This window comes from Crocodylus siamensis, chromosome 11 (assembly GCF_052110815.1).
Source record: "Crocodylus siamensis isolate JL-2025a chromosome 11, ASM5211081v1, whole genome shotgun sequence".
Lineage (NCBI taxonomy): Eukaryota > Metazoa > Chordata > Crocodylia > Crocodylidae > Crocodylus > Crocodylus siamensis.
This window is the reverse complement of record NC_143405.1, coordinates 47,130,355-47,144,199: the sequence shown is the minus strand read 5'-3', so window position 1 is coordinate 47,144,199 and position 13,845 is coordinate 47,130,355. Positions and strand designations below refer to the sequence as shown.

Sequence of the window (13,845 nt, the reverse complement as noted above, 5' to 3'; positions counted from 1 at the left end):
GTCCACCCTTGTCCCCTGCAACCTCCTCTGCTGCTCCTCACTCCAGGCCTGCACTGAGCCAGGAACCCAGAATAGCCCCATGCTGACCTCCCCCAGCTCCAGGAAGGGCCCAGGCCCTCTCCACTTCCCATTGCTGACTGAGCGCCCTGTCCACCCCATCCCAGGGAAGCAGCTACAGCGCAATGTGGCACAAAACTCACCTTGGGACACTGTGTCACGCAGGGCTGTGGCCTTGACTGTGGAAAAAGGGGCAAGTTCTGCATTAGACAGCTGAGCCAGAACCAAGGCCCATGGAGGCCAGAGGAGGGAGGTGACAGGAGGTGCCTATAGCCAAGTCCGAAAAGCATTCCCCATATAGAAATCGACCCCCCAAGCCAGCCCAGTTCCCACCTGCCACTGGGCCAGCACCCGAGCCCAGTGCCCACTCAAGGGGACTGCGGGAACCCCTTGAAGAAGTCAGGCCCTGCCTGCCCCTCTGCTGGCTGCTCCTACCCCCGGGATGTCAATTATCTGGCAGAGGGAGCTGGCGAGCTCATCCTCCAGCCCCAGTGAGGCTGCCCGTGAGTCTGCAGCAGAGAGGACATAGCGGGGGTTGTCATCTGTGACGATGCGGCGCAGCTGCTCCCGGTCTGCGCCTTCCATGCCCACCGCCAGCACCTGGATCCCTGCCCAGGAGAGAGAGAAAGTGGCCTCCATGGGGAGCAGCCCAGTAGCAACCACCCCAGTCCCAAGAGCTGGTGAGCAAAGGGAGAGGGGGAAGCAGCTCCAGTGCCACAGACTGCCTTGAACAGGGGTCTTGGCCAGTCCCACTGCTGAGAGGAAGGGGCTGGGTGCCCTTCTCCCTGCCCACCCCTCCCATTCTCAGCAGTGCCCTAGTCCTGCCCCACATCCCCATGGCCCAGCCACCCTGTCCCAGCCACTCCATGTGTCCTGCTCTCACCCACAGCCTTGGCCTCCCGGGCTGGCCCAATGATGTCATCACCTGAAGGGCTGTCAGCCAGCACCACCAGCACTGCCGGCACGTCTGGTCGGCGCCCCGCGCTGGGGCTCAGCATGTATGACCTGGCGAAGTTGATGGCTGCACCTAGAGAGTGGGAAGACGAGTCACCCAGGGGCCTGAAGCCTCCCTAACCTGTGCACTATTTGTCCCTCCAACCCCACCCACCCCAGGACAGCCAGCCAGCCCCTGGCCAGTGGAAAGGGGCTGCAGCAGCCTTGAGAAGCAGAGTCCCACGCATCCCTGCTTCAGCCTCAGAGTGCAGAGCCAGAACAGGGCCCCACACCAGGTCCTGCCCACCTCCCCTCTGCACCAGACTGAATCCTCGGTATCTTGGGGGCTGGGTGGCAGGCAATGCACACCTCATGGGCACCATGGGCAGCCGGATGCTCACAGCCACCACTCCCAAGCCCCTGTGGACACTGGGGGCTGCGCTAAGAGGAGGTGAGGCTGGGCTGCCATGCAGTGCACCTCACCTATTGCATTGCCACTGGGTTCTTCATAGGGCAGGTTTTGGATCTGCTCCAGCACAGCACTCAGGTCACTAGAGCGGTTCAGCAGGATCCAAGGGCGGCTGCGGTAGCTGTAAACCACCAGGCCCACCTGGGGAGAGAGCAGGGCTCAGCCCAGCCCTTAGCACAACAGCCCCAGGGCAAGAGGGTTGGGGGCAAGTCAGGGGGTGCACAGTGAGGCTGATGGGGGCAGGAGGCCCCGGCCCCCAGGGAGGCAACCAGGCTAGTACCTGGGTGGCGTCAGGCCCCAGCTGGCCCAGGGCAGACACAGTACTGGCAAGCAAGGCGCGAACGGCTCCAGCACTGAAGGCGCTGTCCCGGGTGCCGTGTACCAGGAAGACGATGTCACTACGGCCACCCCTGCAAACTGGAAAAGGATAAGGCATGAGGATGTCAGCAGGGTGAGAGAAGGGGAGGTAAACCTCAGCCCTGTCCAGCTGGGCAGACGCCCAGTAGCCTGAAAGTGAAGAAGCCACTGTGCTCAGTGCCTCTGCCCTAAAACAGGCCTGCCCCCTTGTACATGCTCATCCCAGGAGCTCAGGTGCCCTAGAGAGAAAAGCTAACAGCTGAGCTGGACCTGGAGCCTGGAGAAGGACACACCAGCCAGTGCCTACCTTGGCGCTCAGTGAAGGAGGAGGCCGCACCCACAGCACTACCATACATGGGCCGGATGTTGAAGGTGTACCTGCCTCCCAGCCGCAGCCCAGACACCTGGTGGGAGGTCGCTGACCCAGGCAGAGTTGTTTTCATCTCGCCTCCCCCTGACATGAAGGGATACAAGGCACATTCACAGACACATTTTGAGGCAGACGAGCTCAGCAAGGGCCTTATCCCCTCCCCATACCCTTCCGCAGGACCTCATCACCCTCCACAGTGGCTAGGAAGATACGCTGGAACTGGGGACCATCAGGTATCCAGCTTTGATGGAGAAGGGTACTCTCCTTCCTAGCTTCCAGGCTGAGCTCAGACACCATTGCTGGATGCCAGCCACCAGGGCATATATTTGTGGCAAGGCCTCCAGTCCAGACACTGCCCCAGTGCCCCTCACAAGTGGAGGGACCTGAGCCTCATAAGGGTGAAGCCAGGACCAAACACCAGTGCCGTGAGCTAGGCTTGCATAAGAGTTTCCACAAGCCTTGTTTTCTCCCAGCCCCAATACCATGTACACCTTCAGCCAAGCCTATCACAGCACCGTCTTGGGGGACAGAGAAGCCAGGGAGGAGCTGGGTCTTGCTGGGGACTGGCATGAAAGTGAAGTCCAGGACTCATCTCCCTACAGGAATCCCCTGCTCCAAACAGCCACAGGGCCTGGCTCCAAGCAGGCCCTGATACAGCTATGCAGCCTGGAGTGCTGACAAGCCTCTCTGTACCTGTGGGGCTGTTCCAGGTGAGGATGTAGCCAGTGGCACCAGACGCAGGAGTCCAGGTTAGCAGTGCAGAATCATCCCGGGTCTCTGCCACATGGAAGTTGGTGACTCGGCCTAAGGCTGTTTAAAAGGGAAGGAGTGGGGGCTGCAGTGGATGCCTTCCCCTGCAGCCAGGATCCAGCCCCAGCCTCGTGGGGATGCAGGGCAGGAGGGGTCCTGGGACAGCGAGGCCTGCAGCTGCAGTTCCCAGACTCTCCACCAGATGGCCCCCCTGCTGCACCCACAGCTCACTGCAGGGAGCAAGGGGGTCCCCTAAGGCCCTGAGCCCAGCAGATCGCTCAAGTGCTGGGGAGAGCAGCTTTCTGCCTCCCTCAGCCTCCCAGGGAGGCCATGGGGAACAGCTGACACAGGAGGGTCCCTGCCCTGTGCTCCATACAGGGAGGCAGAGGGCTGTCCCTTACCAGTAGTGGCCGTGATGGCCGCAGGCTTGCTCTCCTGGCTGCCCACCAAGCTGACAATGCGGATCTCGTAGCGCTTTCCTGCCTGCAGGCCCTCTATGTTGTATGTGTCAAGGCTGGCTGGGAGCACCTGGCTCCTCTCAGGCCCACCTGCCCCATAGGAGAGAAGGGGTGAAGTGGGCTGGGCCAGGTGTGCCATGGGTGCTGCAGTGGGGGGATGTACGCACCATCTACTGGGCGCCAGCTCAGGCGGTAGCCAGTGCTGCCAGGCACCGGGGTCCAGGAAAGGCGGATGCGCTGATCTGAAGGGTCAAAGGCCTGAAAGTCCCCCACGGGCTGGGGTGGAGACACCTCCGCTGCTGGAGAGGCACAGACAGGAGGGACAAGGGGTTAGGAAGGAGGGAATGTGCCACACAGAGCTCTGGAGCAGAGGTGACTGGTGCCTTCTGAATCTGGGGGGGCACCCACAGACACTGCTCGTGTTGTCAGCAGCAGGGCCAGAGCTGGCGAGCATCCACAGATGCTGGCGGTGGGGGCAGAGCTGGTGAGTCCCCACAGATGCCGCCAGCAGCGGGGTCAGAGCTGGTGAACATCTGCAGACACTGCAGGGTCAGAGCTGACAAGCATCCGCAGATGCCACCGGCAGTGTCAGTGGCAGGGACGGTCCTGTCAGGGAGGGCACATTCTCCTGTGCCCCCCTACGTGTCGCCTATGCCTAGGAGGTTAGATGGGCGGGGAAGTCTCAGGGCAGGACCCCTCAGGTCCCTCCCCAGGCTGAGGCACCTGCAGGGCACAGAGCTATCACAGGGCAGCAAGCAGCTCTCAAGGCTGCTTGTAGGGACTGACTGGGTGCCTGCCCCATGATGGACTCTGCCTCTCCCAGAACCACCCATCTGCCCAGGCCATGGACCCCAGTGCACTGAACCACTCCTGCCCACGGCCCACATGGAGGCTGCCACTCTGAGACCAGGACCTAGGTGACCTTCGCTCCCCCCCCCAGCAGGGCTTCTCACGGTGCAAGGCTGGAACCTACGCGTGGTGACGGTGATGGAGACAGGGTTACTCTCACGGTTGCCGATCAGTGCTGTGACCTTCACAATGTAAGTGACACCGCCCTCCAGGTTCAGGATGTCAAAGGAGCTGGTGTTGCCAGAAACCACATTGCTGCTCTCAGGGCCCCCTGCAAAGCAGCAGGGGGTTAACTCAGCTCCCCAAGGGCAGTAAAGGATTGGTGTCACAAGGGAACACTTATGCCCAACACCGGGGTTTGTGACTACCACAGGGCCCAAGGGCTGGAGAGGAAGTCCACTGTGCATCAAGCAGGCATGAAATGGGACGATGGGTCTCTACAGGCCCACGCTGGCCTGCAGCTCATGAAGCTGGGCTGAGATTTGGGGCGCTAGAACACGCAGGCAGCATGGCCTTGTACTTTACCATCCTGCCGGCTCCACACCACCCGGTAGGCCGTAGCCCCGGACACCCCAGCCCAGGCGACTCGGATAATGTTGCTCCTGGGCGCAAAGACCCTGAGGCCGGAGACCATTCCCACCTCCTCCGAAGCTGTGGGAGAAGGACAGCAAGATGCTGGGATCACTTGGGATCGCAGCTGCAGAGCCAGTCCCAGGGGGCAGGAACAGGGGCAGGGGCTGGGGCCCACAGGCCAGACCAGACCTCACCTGTTCTAGCAACAATGGTGACGGGGCTGCCCTCCCTGCTGCCCACCAGGGCCGAGACCCCAATAATGTAGTCAGTCTTGGCCTGGAGCCCTTCAATGGTGAAGGATGTCATGTCAGGTGACAGCACCCGGGAGATCTCCTGCCCTGTGGGGAGAAAAGGACAAAGAGCAGTGAGTGGCTTTCCTGGGCAAGGCACATACTGGAAGGGTCAAGGGCTGTGCTCCAGAGCCATGAGGCTGGGGCCACCAGAGCAGTGACCTCCATAGCTCAGAGCAGGACTCTTGTCTGCATTTCATGGCCTGGCCCAGTCAGTAGCTGCCAGCTGGGTGTGACTCAGTGAAAGGGGAGTGGCTGGGATACAGGACTCCAGACCAGGATCTTCTCTGGGAACAGTGGGATGGAGCATCCTCCTGCAACACCTCATGAGGCAGATGCTCAGGCCAGGAGCACAGAAGTGAAAAGCAAAGACCTCCTCACTCATCCCTCCAGGAACCTCTGGCAGCAGGCTCTGCCCTGCAGCGATGGGTCTGGCCCAGGAGAAAGTAGCAACATGCCCTCGATCCACAGTCCAGTAAGCGAAGGAAGCAAAAAGAGCCCAGCCCCCTGCACCAACCATTATGCCATGCTGCAAGGTACATGCTCACATGGGTCATCTAATGGGGACAGCCCCCAGAGCCTGCAGCCAGTCTCAGCACTGGACAGCCCTACTCCACTGGAGGCCACATGCACTCCTGACACCTACCATCAGCCGATCGCCAAGTCAGCTTGTAACCTGTAGCCCCAGGGAGCCTTTGCCATATGATCCGCAGCTGGTTAGGGCTGGCCTCTGCCACCTGCAGGTTGGTGATGCTGCCCACTGGTGACGAGTCTGGGGAGAGAGCACACAGGTGGGGGTGGGGGGGTGCGTGGAGGATCATCCTGGAGCCAGACACCTCTGCCCTGCCCATCCTTCACACCCAGGGGCTGGCCCAGGAGTCCATACCCAGGACAGTCCAGCAGCCCTGTCACAGAGCGCCCCAGAGCAGAGGAGCTCTCCCAGTCCTGAAGCCCAGAGCCCAAGCTCCTCTCGGGAGTTTCTCCAGCACTAGTGCCGAGACGCACAGTCAACTCTACTGAACAGTGCCTGGGAAGGGACAGGTGCCTGGCAAGGACAAACTGACCACTGACCCCTCCTCCACCCCAGGCCAAGTCCTTGGGAGCTTGGGAGAGGATCCCCATTGCTTGCAGGCGATGGGCACACTCAGTCCTTCCTGGGCCTCCTGGCACTTAGCTTCCATACCCAGACGGATGCTGAGGGAGGCAGCACTGCCCTCCTGGCTACCAGCCAGGGCTGACACGCGCACCACGTAGACAACACCCTCCTTCAAGTCGTCAAGGTCCAATGTGGTCTGGCTGCCCGGGATCCGCCTCATCCTCTCAGTGCCATCTTCAGGGGAACCAGAAAGAAAGGGAAGTCTCAGGGCTCACTCGGGCACTGGTATCATGAAGTGTCTGCCCCCGAGGTGCGGAGGCATCCTGGCTGCCACCCTCATGGCTGTCTGCCTGCAACACCATGCCACACTGACCCTAGATGGGCCTCAGCTTTTGGGGTGGCGCAGTCTCAGGAGAGGGGCCTATTGCCCCCACTACACACATGCCCAGTCCAAGGGGTAGGGTGAACATGGTTCTTCTGGGGCCTGATTTACTCTAAAGGCTCAGGGGCCCTCAAGATCACTCAGACAGTGACTATATCACCCAGCACTGGCCAGCTGTGCCAGGGGGGCTCAGCCTAATGGCACTCTAGACTCTGGCAAAGCCTAGGAGAGTAGGACAGGGACCAGAGCTGCCAAGTGAGAGGAGTCCAGCTCAATTCCCAGCAGTCCCAAGGGAACCTTTTGAATATGAGCCCAGTGCACCCAACAGGGCAGTGCCTGGAACCCCCAGCCCAGGCCAAGAGGAAATGTGCAACTTCCCTGAGCAGGGTTTTGGCTCTGGGACCAGTGACGCGGGCTTTGCTGCTTATGTTATAAGCTAGGCCAGTGCTGCCCACCCAAACCTCCAGTCCTGAATTTAGCTGCATCGGGCACAGAATCTCCAAGCTCCTCCCCAGGAGTCCCCAGCTGCAGGGCTAGTACTAGCTGACTCCTCCCCGGCATCTCGCCCCCATGGTACCCATCCACAGAACTAGTGCCAGCTGTTGACTGCCCTCCACCCCCCAGCACTGAAGCACCCAGCCACAGGGCACCAGCTGCCTACTCCTCAGCACAGAACATTCAGCTGCAGGGCTGGAATGTGGCAGAAAGCCACCTTGTTTCTCCCCAAAAACTCTGCCCTGTGACACTGTGACTAAAATCTCTGAGCTGCAACCATTTGATTAGGATGGGCCCAGCACACAGGGCACCGCACCCTCAGCCTGTCTATTTAGGTAACCTTGAGCTGGCTGCATTCCTGAGGTGGGGGGGAAACCTGCTCCCTCTGCCTACATGACTGGCACCAGCCACCTGGGTGAGGGGCTTCTACCTGGGGAGCTGGGATCTGCCTGGTAACAGGTGATGTATTTCAAATTGGTTGGCTGACAGCCAACTGGGGCTGACCTCCACTGGACCAGGTGAATGAGGTCACAGGGGCTATATAGGTTGGTGGGGGGAGGAGGCTCGCTCTCTTCAGCCATGAGGTGAAGCAGCAGCAAAGCAAAGGGGAGACAGAGAAGCCTTACCATCTGGACCTAGTTCTCTCTCTCACCCCAAGACTCCAGAGGGGAAACTGGAGGACTCTGGAAGATGCTTGTGAGTAAACTACTCAATCGGATTAGATATTTAGCTGGCAGTAACACAGATGTGTAATCAAAAGGCTACCTCAGCCACACTGTTTGCTCTTTAGGATTTCTAGGATATTGCTCAATCCTGTACCCTAGTTTACCCTACCCCTTGTAATCAATAAAGTTCTCCTTTTTGACTGGTGTGGGAGACTTATTGAGGGGTGGGTCTAAATTATGCCTAAGAGACCCCTTAGGTCTGTGGACTAAGGGAGACTTTACTTTTTGCCCCCTGACTTGGGGAAGTGCCCCAAGTGCCTGTACTGGGTCGAGTACCTGTCGGACTATTAGGCCTGTGTTTCCCCGAGGACACAGGGCTGAGACAGTCCCTTCTCGGGGTGGTGGTGGCGACGTTACCCCCAGACTAGTGAGTGTGCTCCAGGAGAGAGGTCGGCCAAGCATAAGGCGCCCCTAGGGAGGCATTCGGAGTCTGGAAGGTGGTCGGGGGCAAGGAGGTGGGTGGCTCAATGCAGGAGCGCCCCCTACTGGCCCGCCACATGGAGCATGCTGGCTTTGTCCCAGTCCCAATACACCTGGCTCTGGAGCCAACACCAGCTACATGTACTTGCAGAGGCAGCAGAGTGGCTTGACGCATGGTGGCAGGACAGCTGCTCTGATCACTTGCTAGGGCACAGAAATGCCAGTGCAAGGAGTTTCACTGCAGCTGGCCCCTATGGGGTCTCTCTAAGGCCCCCTACCATAGCAGGGCATGATCTCCAGGGCTCTGCCCAGTGCTAGACCCCCAGGCCTCAAGGCTAAGCCTCAGGGGACAGAGGAGAGGCCTGTGGTGCTAAGGGAGGAGCAAGCTCTGGGCCCACTGGCAGCTCAATTCTCTGTCCTTGTGAGGCAGACTCACCCTGGGAGTTGCGTACCACTATCTTGTACTCAGTGGCACCTGGGACCCCCAGCCAGGCCAGCCGGACCCTTCTCCCCACCGTCTCCAGGATCCGCAGGTTGGACACACTGCCCACCAGAGGCCAATCTGCAGCAGAACAGGACAATGTGAGGGCCATGGCTCAGAGGCAGGGAAAGACAGAGGCTGAGGCACGGCATAGCTCTATGCAGAGAGCGTGGAGCCCCGCAGGCCTTCAGCGTCATCAGAACAGCACCAGCAGGGACTCAAGCTGTCATCCTCACCAGACCCAGAGGGTTCAGGCACCAGTACAGCTACATGGTGAGGTGGGGGTTGGAAGACTATACATACAGCCCAGCAAAAGAGGGCAACGTTGTTCCCATGCTGTTAGGGAAGGGAAAGCTAAATGAGGTCTTGTGTAGAAGCTTGTCCCTAGTGGCCACCCCAAACAGGCATGTGCATTTGTACATGTGCGTGAGGGCTGGACACGTTCAGGCTCTGGGCTTCCCCACCAAGTGCACAGGTTGCAGCCAGGGACTTACCTATCTCAGAAGTGGTTACATCTGTTGCCACCTCCATCGTGTCAAACAGCGTGTACAGGGTGATGCGGTACTCTGTTTTAGGCTGAAGGCCTCGGAGCTCATAGGTGTTGACGCTGGGCGGCAAAGACAAAACCTGGGGGGCCTCCACTCCTGAGAACCACAACAGGGGATGGTCACTGTCCGCTTCCCAACACCCACCCCCCAAACCTCCCTGCTGGAACCCTGCTGAGCGGCCTGCTCTGCAGAGGTGCAGCCCTAGCCGTGGCTGACACCAATTCGCAGGGCCTGTGAGAGTCACCCTACCACCACCATACCCATAACTGGCCCTGCTCACCTGCTACTCTTTTCCACTCCAGCCGGTACCCACGTGCAGGACGGATGATGTTCCAAACCAACTGGATGGACGTTGGGCCCAGGAAAGTGGCTCGCAAGGTCTGGCTTATTTCTATAAAACAGACAGACAGTCAGGCTGAGCTCAGTACCAAAGAAGGGCCTTGCCAGAGCCTTGTGTTCCCCTGCCTATACTTCTTAGTCCATCTTTAGACAGGGGCCTTTGGCATCCTAACCACCTCTGCAGCAGACAGCACTAGGTCCCAGAAGCTGGATCAGACATCACCTCGGTCTCCTCAGGGGTCCCCTCCTTCCCTCCCTGAACAGCATGGGTGGAAGGGAAAGTCTGTTGCAGCTTTACCCAAGGATGCAGCCTACAGGACTGGTAACTTAGTGGCTGGACAGGCTGAGAAACACTGATGCAGTGAAAGCATGGGGAGAAGAGGAAGGAAAAGGGCAAAGTAGGGGCCTCAGCAGTGCAGGAGCAGCATATACTGTCTGCCCATCACAAGCAGGCTGGAAAGATGCAGAGCAGACCTGTCCCTCCTGGAAGGGGATGGAAATGTCAAAAGGCCCATCTGACATCCTGGAAACAGCAGCCCTTGCTTTTTGGTTCAAAGCAACTTCTCAGGTTGAAATCTGAGTTCACAGCTTCACCCCCTCCCTGGTCTGTGGGGATACCTTCTCCTCCCTTCCCTGGTCACTGCTAAGACCCTTAGAGAGCATATGAGGCCCTAGGCTGGCACAACATGACAGCAGGCAGTGCCATCCCCACCCCTTCACATCACTCCCCACAAGGGGAGACGTAAGCCAAGGCTGAGGCCACCCACATTGCTGTTGCCTTGTGCAGCCTGCTGTTTGCTGTTCCTGCTTCTTACCTTCATCACGCACTCAGAGCATCAGCTGCCTGAGGCAGGAATGTTCTGATCATTATATGCATGTGTGCATGTGCACGTGCGCCTACACCTCTAGGTATGGGCTTATACTATGTCTGCTTTGTACGGGACCAAAATCAGGGCCTCCGAGTGCTCCCAAAGCACAGAGAATGCTATTATCCCATCAAGTCTCCAGCCTCTTGGCACTGGCCCAGGTCCCCACCCACCCAGGCTGAGGAGACTTCTCCCATACTAGGCACCCACCTGTTCTCCTCCTCACGGATGCTTTGGGCCCTTCACTCTGCCCATAGAGCGGCGAGACGTGCACTAGGTAATCCGTGCTGCTCTGCAGGCCTGTCAGCAGGTAGGAATTCTTGCTGGTGTCCACATCCACTTTCCGAACATCCTGGCCTAGGGAAGTCCAGAGCAGACCAGATTAGGGGCCAGTTCAGGCCCTCTCCCAAAGGAGCAGTTCCCAGCAACACAGGGGTTTCCAAGCCAGGTCCCATTGATAGCCCTTCCCATGAGACCAGCACAGCCAACCCCATCTCCCTACAACCAGTGCACACCAGATCAGGTAAAGGCTGGACTCATGCTCTGGCTGACAAATGTAACTAAATGTCAAGACAATCCCCTGCCACATGCAAAGTTGGCTATGCCAGTAACAAAAAACCCCTGTATATGGCTTAAAGAAAGCCAGGGCATGAATGGGTAAGATGTTCCCCCTTCCCCATGCCCATTGGCTGCCTCTAAGCATGCAGGGCCCAGTCCTGTCCTCTCTTTGCCTGCTGGACCTCTACAGCGCTCCAGGTTCCCAGAGGTCATGGGCTTAGGCCTTTAATCTGCAGACTAGATAGCTGGGCCTTTGGGGAGGATCTCAGTGCTGGGTTCTGTGCAGCTCGCATGGCTTGTTATGCAGGCAACCAGTGAAGCTGCTCCCACCCAGCTGCCTCCATCTCCCTCTCTAACATGTTCCTCCTTTTCCTTGGGTGGCAGGAGGCTCTGATCTCCACAACCCAGCAGCAAGTGCTTCACCCAAACCTCTGCTTCAGGGAAAAGGGTGAAAGCCCCATCAAGCATCAAGACAAGGCTGTCCCATCAGCAGGGAAGGGAAGAGAGGCCTCTGCCCCCCAAAGTGCCCTTTAGAGTTGCTCTATGGCTCAGTGTGCTCAGCCCTCCAGAGTCCAGATCTGCCAGTCACTCTTTGCCCTTGCTTCCCAGCACTGGGGGGCTGGGCAGCCCTACCTGAAAGGGTGCTCCAGGAGACCCGGTATCCGGTAGCTCCCCTCACGCCTCGCCAGACCACCAGCATGCGATCCCAAGAGATGCTCTGAACTGTCAACTCTGGCACCCCTTCCATTTGCACTGTGGGGGAAAGCAACATGGCACAAAATGCAAGGCCTAGAAAAAGCTGCTTCTATGCAACCCACAAGATGACCAAAGGGGCCCACTCAGCCCAGGCAGGACACACAGGGACAGCAGCCCACATCTGACTCCTACGGACAGCAGAAATCAGAATGCTTCAACCCACCACAACCTCCCCCCCACCAAAAAGTATACACAGAGAGATTACACATGACCAGCAGTAACAGAGCTGTTTGAAATGCAAGAGCAGCCATTAATCTATCATCTACCATAGTGGATTAATCATGAACTGACACTGTTATATAATTGCCAGTTAATACAGTTAATTACTCTCCAGAAACACCAATGAGGTGCTTTGCCAAAAGATTCCAAGCTCAAAAGCTAAAAGGAATATCCCCGTCTAGTGAAAGCATCACCCACAGAGACCTATTCAGATTCCCAAATCAATGCAATACATTTTCTTTAAAAAAAAAACTACCCAGGTCAGAATTAAAGGTGTTTTGTTGTAATGAAAAATATGTATTTTTTTGTAGTTGACATTACGCGGTTGGCTGGAGGGGACGAGAAAAACCAGGAGAATTATTTTGCAAGTTTCAACAGAGTTCAGACCCAAAGCTGGTTCTGTGATGAAGGTTTCAAGAGACGTATTTTCCCCATTTCTCTGAAATTTTTATCAAAATAACAGAATTTTTTTTGCTTCCTGAAAACCAAGTTTTCTCCCTGAAAACCAACTTGCTTTATATACATAAGCTGCAGGGAGCAGTTTGAAAAAACTTTTAAAGACAACTTTGGAACATTTCATGAGAGAGGGAAAAGCTTTAATAAAAAAACCATTTTTATGTTTTTTGAACCAGGGGTAATTTTTAACATTCATCATCTGAAAGGAAACATTCTGTGCAAAAAATCATTTTAACCAGTTCTGACATGAAGGAGTTTGTTCTTGACCAGACTGGGGATGCCCCTCACTTCCCAATCCTCCGCTGGAGCTCTGCATAGGGTGTGGTGTTTGGAACCCCTGCTCATTGTGTCTGCCAGGGACTGACTCATCATATGAGTACTTCAGTGCCATGGGAGAGCAGGCAGGAGGAAGGGGCACAGGATGCCAGGATGTAATCCTTGGGGTCTCCCTTTCAGGGACACAGTGGGGAACTCTATCAACAGGAGCCAAGCACTCACCCCAGAATGACAGCAACCCCCCACCGTAATACACTGGGTGGGCGTCTCTGCACCCATCCCGCACAGGAGCTGGGTGGGGTTGTTCCTTAGCTGAGCAGACCAGACCAGACCAGACCCACAACCATGGCCCCAGACGCTGGGAGTCCTACCTCTGGTGCTGCACAGATGGAATAGGATGACGAGCACCATTTGTGCAAAGCCATTAGCCCATGTCTAGTAAACCACGCACCACCTTCTGTCCCACCTGCCAGGACACCACTGGAGACAGTCTAGAGCAGCTGAGGGAGGCACCAGGCTCACAGAGGCCCCTATGCTCTGGGCAGCTTCCCCAGAGTGCCCTTTGGGTGGGACATTGCTGAGGCCCCCAGCTGCTGGCTGCCCCCTACAGATAGTACTTACAGGTCCTGGCGTTGGCCACAGCTGGAGCTGCCGTATGCTGCAAGTAGCGGGGGTAGAGGGTGACCACGTAGTCAGTGTTGGGACGCAGGTTGCTGAGTACAGCTGACAAAGTGTTGGCCCCCAGGCTCATCTCCTCCACCTGAGCCTCACCTGGGAAGGATGCAGACAGCGATGGGTGAGAAGTGCTCTGTGTCTAGGGGAAACGTCCCCAGTCTGAGGGTGCTGTTGCCTGCAAGGTGATGGGACCTGGACAGCCCTGCTGACCTGATGGGGAGCCCTGGGTGCCTCCAAGCTGGTGTGACCCCATGTGAGCCTGGAGTACAAGCACACATATGATGGGCTCCATAGCTTGGGGTTACACATGTGTTAGCACATAGGTACTAACAGTCCGTGTAAGAAGCCAAGCAGCCATTGCCTGTCCAGGGCTGGGTCAAGGGAGCAAGGGGCCCTGCACCCCCTCTACAGCTGCTGTGAGAAGTGAGTGGCCTCAAGGAAGGGACT

The 13,845-nt window shown here is 57.6% G+C and overlaps 1 protein-coding gene across 1 annotated transcript in view; it reads right to left on the bottom strand.

Moving 5' to 3' along the window:
• COL7A1 (collagen type VII alpha 1 chain) overlaps nucleotides 1-13,845 on the bottom strand; it is an 80,504-nt gene that overhangs the window by 54,907 nt on the left and 11,752 nt on the right. Inside the window, exons 10-29 of the mRNA XM_090021147.1 lie at nucleotides 13,345-13,494; nucleotides 11,650-11,769; nucleotides 10,669-10,815; nucleotides 9,534-9,644; nucleotides 9,200-9,349; nucleotides 8,661-8,786; nucleotides 6,290-6,436; nucleotides 5,753-5,878; nucleotides 5,011-5,154; nucleotides 4,769-4,894; nucleotides 4,368-4,514; nucleotides 3,562-3,693; nucleotides 3,338-3,484; nucleotides 2,880-2,996; nucleotides 2,124-2,270; nucleotides 1,740-1,876; nucleotides 1,474-1,600; nucleotides 941-1,084; nucleotides 493-665; nucleotides 201-236 (exon numbers count right to left, since the gene is read on the bottom strand). Coding sequence (XP_089877273.1) covers nucleotides 201-236; nucleotides 493-665; nucleotides 941-1,084; nucleotides 1,474-1,600; nucleotides 1,740-1,876; nucleotides 2,124-2,270; nucleotides 2,880-2,996; nucleotides 3,338-3,484; nucleotides 3,562-3,693; nucleotides 4,368-4,514; nucleotides 4,769-4,894; nucleotides 5,011-5,154; nucleotides 5,753-5,878; nucleotides 6,290-6,436; nucleotides 8,661-8,786; nucleotides 9,200-9,349; nucleotides 9,534-9,644; nucleotides 10,669-10,815; nucleotides 11,650-11,769; nucleotides 13,345-13,494 — 2,654 coding nt within the window. The remainder of the gene's footprint in view (nucleotides 1-200; nucleotides 237-492; nucleotides 666-940; nucleotides 1,085-1,473; nucleotides 1,601-1,739; nucleotides 1,877-2,123; nucleotides 2,271-2,879; nucleotides 2,997-3,337; nucleotides 3,485-3,561; nucleotides 3,694-4,367; nucleotides 4,515-4,768; nucleotides 4,895-5,010; nucleotides 5,155-5,752; nucleotides 5,879-6,289; nucleotides 6,437-8,660; nucleotides 8,787-9,199; nucleotides 9,350-9,533; nucleotides 9,645-10,668; nucleotides 10,816-11,649; nucleotides 11,770-13,344; nucleotides 13,495-13,845) is intronic.